The sequence below is a fragment of the Hyla sarda genome, chromosome 10 (genome assembly GCF_029499605.1).
Source record: "Hyla sarda isolate aHylSar1 chromosome 10, aHylSar1.hap1, whole genome shotgun sequence".
Classification (NCBI taxonomy): Eukaryota; Metazoa; Chordata; class Amphibia; order Anura; family Hylidae; genus Hyla; species Hyla sarda.
In genome coordinates, this window is record NC_079198.1 from 55122517 (window position 1) to 55134841 (window position 12325).

Genomic DNA, 12325 nt, shown 5'->3' on the forward strand with positions numbered 1-12325 from the left:
ACTTTAACGAAACACATTAAAGTGTCAAACAATTGTGGGGTGTTAAGGCTCACTATACCCCTTGTCACGTTCTGTGAGGGGTGAAGTTTTCAAAATGGTGTCACACGTGGGTATTTATTTTTTTGTGTTCATGTCAGAACCGCTGGGAAATCAGCCACCCCTGTGTAAATCACCAATTTAGTCCTCAAATGTACATAGTTTGCTCTCTCCTGAGCCTTGTTGTGCGTCCACAGAGCATTTTACGCCCCACATATGGGGTATTTCCGTACTAAGGAGAAATTTTGGGGGTATTTTTTTCCTTTTACTGCTAGTGAAAATAAAAAGTATGAGGCAACACCAGCATGTTAGTGTAAAAATTTTTTTTTTTTACACTAACAGGCTGGTCTATACCCCAACTTTTCCTTTTCATAAGGGGTAAAAGGGCAAAAAGCCCCCCAACATTTTTAACACAATTTCTTCCGAGTACGGAAAAACCCCATATGTGGCCCTAAACTGTTGCCTTAAATATGACAGGGCTCCCAAGTGAGAGAGCGCCATGCACATTTGAGGACTATGTTAGGGATTGCATAGGGGTGGACATAGGGATATTCTACACCAGTGATTCCCAAACAGGGGGCCTCCAGCTGTTGCTAAGCTCCCAGCATGTCTGGACAGTCAGTGGCTGTCTGGAAATGCTGGGAGTTGTTGTTTTGCAACAGCTGGAGGCTCCGTTTTGGAAACACTGACGTACAATACGTTTTTCATTTTTATTGGGGGGACCATGTAAGGGGGTGTATATGTTGTGTTTTACCCTTTATTTTGTGGTAGTGTAGTTTACTGTTTTTAGGGTACATTAACACTGGTGGAGGTTTACGGTGAGTTTCCTGACAGACCATGCATGCTGGGAGTTATACTTTTGCAACAGCTGGAGGCACACTGGTTTGAAAATCTTCAGTTAGGTTCTGTTACCTAACTCAATATTTTCTAACCAGTTTTCCTCCAACTATTGCAAAACTACAACTCCCAGCATGTACTGAACTCAGAAGGGCATGCTGGGGGATGTAGTAATGCTACAGCTGGAGGTACCCAACTACAACTCCCAGAATGCCGAGACAGCTGTTTGCTTTTTGTGCAGGCTGGGATTTGCAGTTTTGCAACATCTGGAGAGCTACATTTTTGAGACCACTTCACAGTGATCTCCAAACTGTGGCCCTCCAGATGTTGGAAAACTACAAATCCCAGCATGCTAGACAGCAAACTGCAGCTCTCTAGCTGTTGCAAAACTACAAATCCCAGCATGCCCAAACAGCAAACAGGAGGATCGCCGCCAAGGGTAAGTGACCTCCAGCGCTGGTCACCAACGGTTCCCCTGCTCTACAACAGTGGGTGGGCAGAGCTGGGGAATCGAACATTAACCCCCCTGCCCCGATTGACCAATAGCAGGGATAGGAGGGGTGGCACCCCTGCCACCTCACTCCTATCCCTTCAGGGCAATCGTGGGTGTCCTGGACAACCACAATCCCCCTTATTTTCCAGGTCACCGTAGACCCATATGACCCGGAATCGCCACAAATCTCCGGTGTTAATTCACCGCTGCTTTGCTGCGATCAATATGCACCCTAAAGTTACTTATGTGTATAAAGACATTATGCCGGGCTGAACAGGCTGATATATCTAGCACATCATAAGTGACTAAATATTGGGAAATTCTTGAGTAGATTAACCCTAAAGTCTTAATCACAGTCTTAGGAGTTGTAGTTCTGTTCTTGTTTACTACCCCTGCTAACACAATAACTTGGAATTACCTTGGATAAAAAATTGGAGGCAAAGACTGCACAGTTATGAGATGGACATTTAGAGACTTAGATCTGGCTTATTTATATTAATGGTTATTAGCTTTATCAGCATTTTGGTACCTTTGTGTCAATACATGGAAAATGAAGAATACTTAATAAGTGTAGGGCTGTAGTGATTGCTTATTGGATGATGAAGGGACTGGATATTCGTGTTTATTGTATAAAGAAGCTACAAGAGAGCTAGATCCTTCACATCTCATGATTGGTTGGGTTATAGAAGTCGGTCCCCTACTGATCATAAAGTGATAGCATATCCTAGTGATAAGTCATATCTTTACATGATATAAATTATAAGCAGGGTCAGCTCTGCCTATAGGCAAAATAGACAGCTGCACAGAGCGCCCTCTTGATGGGCCTGCCGCAAGAAAGTTAGACGATCAGCATCTGAACCACTGGCTCAGCCAGCACCATAAGGAGGAGGTATGTTACAGTGTGTCACCACAGTAGTAAGGTGGGTCGTGTCAAAGGGTGGGCCAATGGGCGGAGTCAAGGGGCAGCAAAATAAGCTTTTGCCTAGGATGGCAAAAATCCTTGCACTAGCCCTGGTTATAAGGGGATGCCTCTTTATTGTGAAACAGTTCTTTCAGGTAGAAAACTTTATACTAGTATGAATCCAAATATTTTTATTGAACATTTATTTCATACTTTTTATTGTAAACAAATAATACTCATCCTCCCATGTTCATTTTATAGACTATTTTATCTTCATATGTGTTTCTTTATAAGGAAAGTAAAAATATTTTAATTCCAGGAATAGTTTCTTCATTTTTTTAAAAGGGAAATGTTGATGTCTTCCATACACTCTTTGTAAATCCTTTCAAATTCCTCTTCTTGAGCAGGAGTAAAATGATTCTTATAATCTCCAGCGATACCTACAGGGAAGAAATGGAATATGCAAGAGTATAAATACTACTTGTATGTAATTGGAAGCAAGGGTCTCTTCCTTATTGACAGTCATTTAGTTTTCTGTACATGATCTTTGAATTTCAGTTTTTAAATTCTGTGAGTGCACCCCTCACATTTCTGTTAATATTTTATTATCTTTTTATGTGACAACAGTGAAGAAATGACAAGCTGCTACAGTATAAAGTAGTGAATGCACTGCCTGTACAGGGTGGGCCATTTATATGGATACACCTTAATAAAATGGGAATGGTTGGTGATATTAACTTCCTGTTTGTGGCTCATTAGTATATGTGAGGGGGGAAACTTTTCAAGATAAGTGGTGACCATTGTGGCCATTTTGAAGTCGGCCATTCTGAATCCAACTTTTGTTTTTTCAATAGGAAGAGGGTCATGTGACACATCAAACTTATTGGGAATTTCACAAGAAAAACAATGATGTGCTTGGTTTTAACGTAACTTTATTCTTTCATGAGCTATTTACAAGTTTCTGACCACTTATAAAATGTGTTCAATATGCTGCCCATTGTGTTGGATTGTCAATGCAACCCTCTTCTCCCACTCTTCACACACTGAAAGCAACACCGCAGGAGAAATACTAGCACAGGCTTCCAGTATCCGTAGTTTCATATGCTGCACATCTCATATATTCACAGCATAGACAATTGCCTAGGAATGCTGGGACCTGGCACGTTCCCTGAGTTTTTCCAGCAAGATGGTGCACCACTACATTATGGGTGTCAGGTCCGAGAATTCCTAGATGGGGCCCCCGCAATCTCCTGTATGGGGCCTCAGCAGTATGCAGGAAGTGCCAGTGCCATGTCATCCCCAGCAGGAAGCCACAGCAGACACCCTACAGGAGATGCCCAGGAAGGTCCCAGTGGTCAGGCCCCCCGCAATCTATAACTTATCCCCTGTCATTCGGATAGGTTATATTGCACTACAGTTCTCCTTTAAAAAGAGTACTCCACTGGAAAAAAAATTTTTTAAATCAACTGATGCCAGAAAGTCAAACAGATTTGTAAATTATTTCTATTTAAAAATTCCTTCCAGTACTTATCAGCTGCTGTATACTCCATATTGAGTATGGCCACATATAAGGAACTGTCCAGAGCAGGATAGGTTTGCTATGGGGATTTGCTCCTACTCTCCTACTCTACTCCTAGTTCCTGACATGGACAGAGGTGTCAGCAGAGAGCACTGTGATCAGACAGAAAAGAATCATACAACTTCTTCTGTGGCATACAGCAGCTGATAAGTACTGGAAGGATTACGATTTTTAACCCCTTAAGGACGCAGGGTTTTTCTATTTTTGCACTTTTGTTTTTTTTATCCTTACCTTTTAAAAATCATAACCCTTTCAATTTTTCACCTAAAAATCCATATGATGGCTTATTTTTTGCACCACCAATTCTACTTTGTAGAGACATCAATCATTTTACTCAAAAATATACGGAAATATAAAAAATAAAATCATTATGCCACAAAATTGAAGAAAAAACACTTTGGGGGGGGGGGGGGGGGCATCCGTTTCTACACAGTAAATGTTTTGGTAAAAATTACACCTTCTCTTTATTCTGTAGGTCCATAGGATTAAAATGATACCCTACTTATATAGGTTTGATTTTGTCGTACTTCTAGAAAAAATCATAACTACATGCATGAAAATTAATACATTTAAAATTGTCATCTTCTGATCCCTATAACTTTTTAATTTTTATGTGTACAGGATGGTATGAGGGCTAATTTTTGTGCCATGATCTGAAGATTTTACTGGTATCATTTTTGTATTGATCAGACTTTTTGATCGCTTTTTATTCATTTTTTCATGATATAAAAAGTGACCAAAAATACGCTATTTAGGATTTGGAATTTTTTTGTGTGTACGCCATTGACCGTGCACTTTAATTAACAATATATTTTTATAGTTTGGACATTTACGCATGCGGCGATACCACATATGTTTATTTTTATTATGGTTACATGTTTTTTATATGGAATTTGGGAAAAGGGGGTATTTGAAACTTTTAAAGGAAGGGGTTAATGGGTGTTTTTTTAACCCCTTGGTGACGGAGGGTTTTTCCGTTTTTGCACTTTGTTTTTTTTCTCCTTTCCTCTTAAAAATCATAACCCTTTTAATTTTGCACCTAAAAATCCATATGTGGCTTATTTTTTGTGCCATCAATTCTACTTTGCAATGACATCAGTCATTTTACCCAAAAATCTATGGTGAAATGGAAAGAAAAATCATTGTGCAACAAAATTGAAGAAAAAAACGCTATTTTGTAAATATGGGGGCTTCCGTTTCTACGCAGTACATTTTTTGGGTAAAAATGACACCTTCTCTTTATTCTGTAGGTCCATATTATTAAAATTATACCCTACTTATATAGGTTTGATTTTGTCGTACTTCTGGAAAAAATCATAACCGCATGCAGGGAAATGTACACGTTTAAAATTGTCATCTTCTGACCCTTATAACTTTTTTATTTTTCCGCTTACAGGGTGGTATGATGGCTCATTTTTTGCGCCATGATCTGAAGTTTTTAGAGGTATAATTTTTGTATTGATCAGACTTTTTGATCACTTTTTACTAATTTTTTATGATGTAAAAAGTGACCAAAAATACGCTATTTTGGACTTTGGAATTTTTGGGCGCATACGCCTTTGACCATGCAGTGCGGTCCAAATTTTATTAGGGAGGGGTTAAATGACCTTTATTCACTTTTTTTGCAGTGTTATAGCTTCCATAGGGGCTATAACACAGCACACACTGATCTTTTACATTGATCAATGGTTTCTCATAGGAAACCATTGATCAATGATTCTGCCACCTGACTGCTCATGCCTTGATCTCAGGCACTGAGCAGTCATTCAGCGATCGGACAACGAGCTTTCCTAAAGCTGTTCGGGATGGCTCAATTTTGCCACGGCGATCCCGAACAGCCCACTGAGCTAGCCGGGAGCAGTTTACTTTCATCTTAGATGTAGCATTCAACTTTGAATGCCGCATCTAAAGGGTTAATAGCACGCGGCATCGCGATTAGTGTAGCACACTATTAGCCACGGGTCCCGGAGTTGTACAGGTACGCCCTCCGTCCCCAACAGGTTAAACTTGTTATTCAACTTTTCTTTTTACACTTTTAGTCCCCTTAGGAAACTTTTAAGAGAAATCATTAGATTCCTCATACAGATCAATGTCATTTCATAGAACCACATTGATCGGTGTGCTCTGCGCTCGATTGATAAAGCCCGGCCCTGCCACAGATGGAGAGGTAAGCCCCCCGGCTACCTCAGAAGTGGATTACCCCCCCCCACGATCACACTGCAGGGGGCAATCCACCCCACTGGACCACCAGGGAGCGATTAAATGTCCCTTTAGACGCCGCAGTCAACTTTGACAGAGGTGATCTACAGGGTTAATAGCCGGCTGCTGCAATTGCCGCATGTCGGCTATTAATGCCGGACCCCAGCTACAGGAATCAGCTGGGGGCTGGTCGATATGACGCGGGCTCGAGTCGGGAGCCTGTGTCATGCAACAGTGCCGTCTCAGGACGATCCAGCTTTTCCTTAGATGGCAAACGGTTAAAAGGAAGCATTTTACAAATCTGTTTAACTTTCTGGATCCAGTTGATTAAAAAAAATGTTTTAGTTCAAGAGAAGGTACACAGGGCACATAAGGCATGAAAAGCTTATCTAGGGTCCTGTTCCTCTATTCATTATTGACTTGTGAGTGTTCAGCACACAGACATTTGTAATTAGTTTTCTCCAGCTTTTGGCCAATCATTATTTGTTATGTATTTATTTATTTACTTATTTTAATAATATCATTTTTATTATTGTTTTCAACAACTATATAAAAATGAAAAAACCATTGTGTGATAATAGATGTCTATTGCTATCTAAAACTGACCTGTCTACTACCATTAGATGTCTAGTCCTGTCAGTGAGTTGCCTTTTGGATTATTGCTTTTTACATTAATGAATGCTTGTACTATTTCCTTGCACAACTGCTGACTGTTTAGCCTATTCTGTCCTATCATAAGTCATGAAGGTATCTGAGTAATGATAACTATTATTCGGTCCAAGGAAAGGGTACTGATAAAGGTGAAGCCAGTTTTTTTAGTCTAGTAAGCCCTTACAATTGTTACAATACCCTACAATGAATTCAGTTCTATCACTTATTCTGCAGACCCCAGCTTCTGTTCATTACTGTATATTCCCTCATTTAGGATACTGTTGTAAGAAAGTACAAAAATGTTTTATAAGTAAATTTCTTTCATGTATTGCTTTTTACTGGTGTTGAATGCACCTGTTTTCATAATTTTTTTTCTTAAACACACCCACCTTTTCTGTGAAAATTTCCCTGGTCTTTGTTAAAAACATCATTGGGCACTGCAGAATAGTTGGACATGGGGTTGGCCTTCATTGCATGAAAACTAGAATGCTCTACAACAGAATCGATGGCAGCATCATCCAGCTCTTTTCCCAGGAATTTGCTAATTTTAATAACATTGCTTTTTAAATCCTTGAGGAAAAAAAGCAAATGTTAGTCAGTATTTTTTACTACTAAAAAATAATCACAAGTGAATATAAATATGCAGAGAAAATGTGTTTGGTATTTAAATAAAAAGAATAAAGGCTTTATAAATATTAAGTTAGCATTTCTGGCCTGTATGATAACCACAAATTCTGGCCTGATCATAGGTCTGATCACTCAGACTAACAACGTTATAAAGGGCCTATGATATTTTAGTTCCAGTAAGCAGAATGACAGATGAGCTAGACTCAAATGTTCCCATATTAAATTTGCATAAAATATACCACAAGTGATTCTGTTGTATTACATATTACTAATTAGGTTAAGCAAATATAAAAGCTATGATGAATCTTGTTTATAAGAAAGGGTGATAAGATTACCAAAGATAATCATGTACATTTATAGGAGGGGATTGAATAGACTTTATCCCATACTAATGTTAATATTTTGTTTCCTATGAATAACCCAGGGATTCCAACTCACCATTCATCCTTCACTATTTTGATGAAATACTTAATAATTATTTCCAGTTCCAAAATTTATTGCATACCTTAAGCATGTCCTCATATGACAGAATAAGTAAGTTTGGGTTATCTTTTATTGTTAGCCATCCTTTTACATGTTCAAACCAGCGACCAAAGATAACTACGAAACGAAAAAAAAAATTCAATGTATAGCCAATTAGCAACAACAGTGACCCTAACCTTTCAGAATATTTAAATGGATTTTTAAGGCTAAATGTATTAATGCCCTATATTCAGCATAGGTCAACAGTAACAGATCGGTGTGGTGCCAGAGCCGCACCACCCACATATATGGAGAACACAGCCAGCAGCAGACAGCTCTGTACATTGGGGGAGATTCATCAATACCTGCATAGAGAAAAAGTTGACCAGTTGCCCATAGAAACCAATCAGATTGCTTCTTTCATTTTTCCGAGGCCTTGTTAAAAGTAAAAGAAGCAATTGTATTGGTTGCTATGGGCAAATAGTTCTTGACAAATTTGGACCCTTGTGTTTTAGCTGTGCTAGGTAACTGCAGGTCAGTTCCCATTAAATTGAATGGAATCCCACTGTGCCTCCATAAATATAATGCTGCCACACACTATGTTGCTAAATATAATGCTGCTCCTCACCATGCCCCCTGAAAAAACTATTGCATCCCCAGATATAACACTGCTGCATACTCTGTATTCTGAATATGGTACTTCCATACATTGTGCTTCCTGAATATAATACTCCATACACCATTTGACACACTGTGCCACCTAAATATAATACTCTTACTTACTATAATACTCTCACTTACTCTAAGTGGTGAGGTAGATTGGTCACAGGTGTATACATTTTAGTTTGGGAGCGTGCTTTGTTTCAGTGGACTTTGGAAGAGAGGCAGTGAAAGAGAGTTATAAAACTTTGCAGAGTGAATCTGTCAAATTGGAGTGACTTGTGTTAGTACTTACATTTGCACATAGAGGGATCACTGATTAAACAGCCTTTTCACTCTTTTTTTTTCTGTACTCAACCTCTGGGGGGAGGGGTAGATTGGTTACAGGTGTATAAATCTTAGTTTGGGACATAGCTCTGTGCGTGCTCTGTTTGAGTGGGCTTTGGAAGAGAGGCAGTGAAAGTTATAAAACAGAGTTTGAAAGCTGGAGTTTGAGTGTTACTTTACTTACACTGTAGAGAGCAACTGGCAACATTGAGACGCATTGACAACTTGGGGAGGAGTCTCCTGCTCACTGAGCAAGTACTCTCTGGGGTAGAGGTGGGGGAGGATATTGAGACGGAGGAGCAGGACAATCAGGCAGTTAGCAGGGTTACAGTCAGAAAACGGGGTTAAGGGAAAAGTGTCAGGGAGGCTAGTCCTGATCTGGCACACCCCAGATTGCCCAGTTGGCGGATGGGGGGGATGCCATTTCAGACCTAGCAGTACTGCAGCAAGACACTGCCTCTGATCCCCATGGGGGTGTCTGCTCCAGTAAGGAGCGAAGTAGGAGTGCAGGGCAGGCCAGAAAGGTACTGGTAGTGGGGGAATCAATTATTAGGGGGACAGACAGGCCGATCTGTAACAAAGACAGGGATCGCCGAACAGTGTGTTGTCTTCCTGGCGCTTCAGTTTGGCACATCACAAATCGGTTGACAGGTTGCTGGGTGGGGCTGGAGAGGACCCAGTGGTCATGGTACATATTGGCACCAATGACAAAGTGAGAGGTAGGTGGCGTGTCCTTAAAAATTATTTCAGGGACTAAGGCCGCAAGCTTAAGGCAAGGACCTCCAAGGTAATATTTTCTGAAATATTACCTGTACCAAAAGCCACATCAGAGAGGCAGCGGGAGATTAGAGAGGTAAACAAGTGGCTCAGAAGCTGGTGTAGGAAGGAGAGGATTGGGTTCATGGAGAACTGGGCCAACTTCGCTGTTGGATACCGGCTCTTCCGTAGGGATGGGCTGCATCTCAATGGGGAGGGTGCAGCTGTGCTTGGGGAGATGATGGCTAGAAGGGTAGAGGAGTGTTTAGACTAGGGATTGCGGGGGAGGGTACCTACAACATAGAGGGGGAAGATAGTGTAGATAGAGAAGGGGGGACTTATTAAAGTACCAGGGGTGGAGCGAATGCAGGGGTTAGAAAAGTTAATAGGGATAGGCTTCATAGGAAAAAAAAAAACATAGACCATTGAAATTCATGTTGACTAATGCCAGAAGTCTGACCAATAAAACTGACGATCTGGAGTGGTTGATGTCTGGGAGAATTATGACATAGTGGGTATAACAGAGACTTGGTTGGACGATAGCTGTGACTGGACAGTCACCATAGAGGGTTATAGTCTATTCAGGAAGGATCGGACAAAACAGAAAGGGGGAGAAGTTTGTCTTTATGTGAAATTGAATCTGAAGGCCGCACTGTGGGAGCATATATGGGAAGGAAATGATAATGTGGAGTCATTATGGGTAGAAATATATGGAGATGAAAATAAAAAAAATTCTGATAGGGGTTTGCTATAAGCCACCAAACATAATGGAAGAGGCAGAAGGTCAATTACTGAGGCAAATAAACAAGGCATCAATTCAAAATGAGGTGATTATACTGGAGGACTCTAACTATCCTGATGTAAACTGGGAGACTAAGACCTGTGAATCTCATAAAGGAAACAGGTTTATGACTATAGCTAAAGACAATTATCTGTCCCAAATGGTGCAGGGCCTGACCAGAACGATAAGGGGCAATCAATGACAAAAATTAAGCTTTTACACTATTAAAACAGGACAGCAGTGAAGAAGCATTAAAAAGCTATAGAGAAAAATGTAAAATATGTAAAAAAAAACAAAACGATAAAATTCACAAAAATAGAGACAGAAAGACTCATTGCCAAAGAGAGTAAAACTAACCCCAAAATATTCTTCAACTATATAAATAACAAAAAGGTCAAAAATTTCCATTTTGCATTTTCGTTCTTTCCTCCTTACCTTTAAAAAATCATTACTCTTTCAATTTTGCACCAAAAAATCCATATGATGGCTTATTTTTTGCACCACCAATTCTACTTTGTAATGACATTGATCATTTTACCCAAAAATCTACGGCAAAATGGAAAAAAAATCATTGTGAGACAATTTTTTTTTAAACGCCATTTTGTAAATTTTGGGGGCTTCTGTTTCTACACAGTACATTTTTCAGTAAAAATTACACCTTCTCTTTATTCTGTAGATCCACACGATTAAAATGATACCCTACTTATGTAGGTTTGATTTTGTCGTACTTCTGGGAAAAATCATAACTACATGCAGGAAAATATATATGTTTAAAATTGTCATCTTCTGACCCCTATAACTTTTTTATTTTTCCGCGTATGGGGCGGTATGAGTGCTAATTTTTTGCGCCGTGATATGAAGTTTTTAGCGGTACCATTTTTGCATTGATAGCACTTTTTATTAATTTTTTTCATGATATAAAAAGTGAACAAAAATGCACTATTTGGGACTTTGGAATTTTTTTGCACGTACGCAATTGAATGCGGCTTAATTGACAATATATTTTTATAATTTGGACATTTCCACACGTGGCGATACCACATATGTTTATTTTTATTTACACTGTTTTTTTATGGGAAAAAGGGGGTGATTAAAACTTTTATTAGGGGAGGGATTAAATGATCTTTATTCACTTGTTTTTCACTTTGTATATCTCTGCATACACTGATCTTCTACATTGATCAGTGGTTTCTCATAAGAAACCACTGATCGATGATTCTGCCGCTTGACTGCTCATGCCTGGCACTGAGCAGTCATTCGGAGATCGGATAGCATGGAGACAGGTAGGGATCCTTTGGCTGTCTTGTAAGCTATTCGGGATACCATGATTTCGCCCCGGCGATCCCGAACAGTTCCTGAGCTAACCGGCATGGTTTTACTTTCACTTTAGATGCGCGTTCAACTTTGAACGCCGGGTCTAAAGGGTTAATAGCGCGCAGCACCGCGATCAGTGCTGCGCGCTATTAGCCACAGGTCCAGGCCGTTGTTAGAGGCCCGACTCGCTATGACGCAGGGCCATTCCATGGCCCTGCGTTATAGAACGGGAGCGGACTCATGAAGTATCGGTACATCATGAGGCTTTTCTAATGGATGCTATTTTGGAGTATCTTGAAAAAATAAATGTTTGACTCCATATCAGCATGGCTTTATGAGGGATTGGTCCTGTCAAACTAACCTGATCAGCTTTTATGAGGAGGTGAGCTCCAAACTGGACCAGGGAGAATCGCTGGATGTCGTATATCTGGATTTTTCCAAAGCATTTGATACGCTGCCACATAAAAGGTTGGTGCATAAAATTTGAAGGATTGGGCTGGGGGAGAATGTGTGTAAGTGGGTAAGTAACTGGCTCAGTGATAGGAAACAGAGAGTGGTTATTAATGGTACTTATTCTGATTGGGTGACTGTTACTAGTGGGGTACCACAGGGGTCCGTCTTGGGTCCTGTCCTATTTAATATATTCATTAATGACTTTGTAGATGGGTTGAATAGTTAAGTAGCAATATTTGCAGATGATAC

At 40.0% G+C, this 12325-nt stretch overlaps 1 protein-coding gene across 4 annotated transcripts in view; it reads right to left on the reverse strand.

Moving 5' to 3' along the window:
• Positions 1-2461: 2461 nt before the first annotated feature.
• LOC130293503 (3-beta-hydroxysteroid sulfotransferase-like) overlaps positions 2462-12325 on the reverse strand; it is a 110882-nt gene continuing 101018 nt past the window's right edge. For all 4 annotated transcript variants that reach the window (XM_056542282.1, XM_056542286.1, XM_056542285.1 and 1 more), the window contains 3 exons: positions 7829-7923; positions 7086-7266; positions 2462-2707 (listed from right to left, as the gene is read on the reverse strand). In XM_056542282.1, coding sequence (XP_056398257.1) covers positions 2598-2707; positions 7086-7266; positions 7829-7923 — 386 coding nt within the window. In that variant the 3' untranslated portion in view covers positions 2462-2597. The remainder of the gene's footprint in view (positions 2708-7085; positions 7267-7828; positions 7924-12325) is intronic.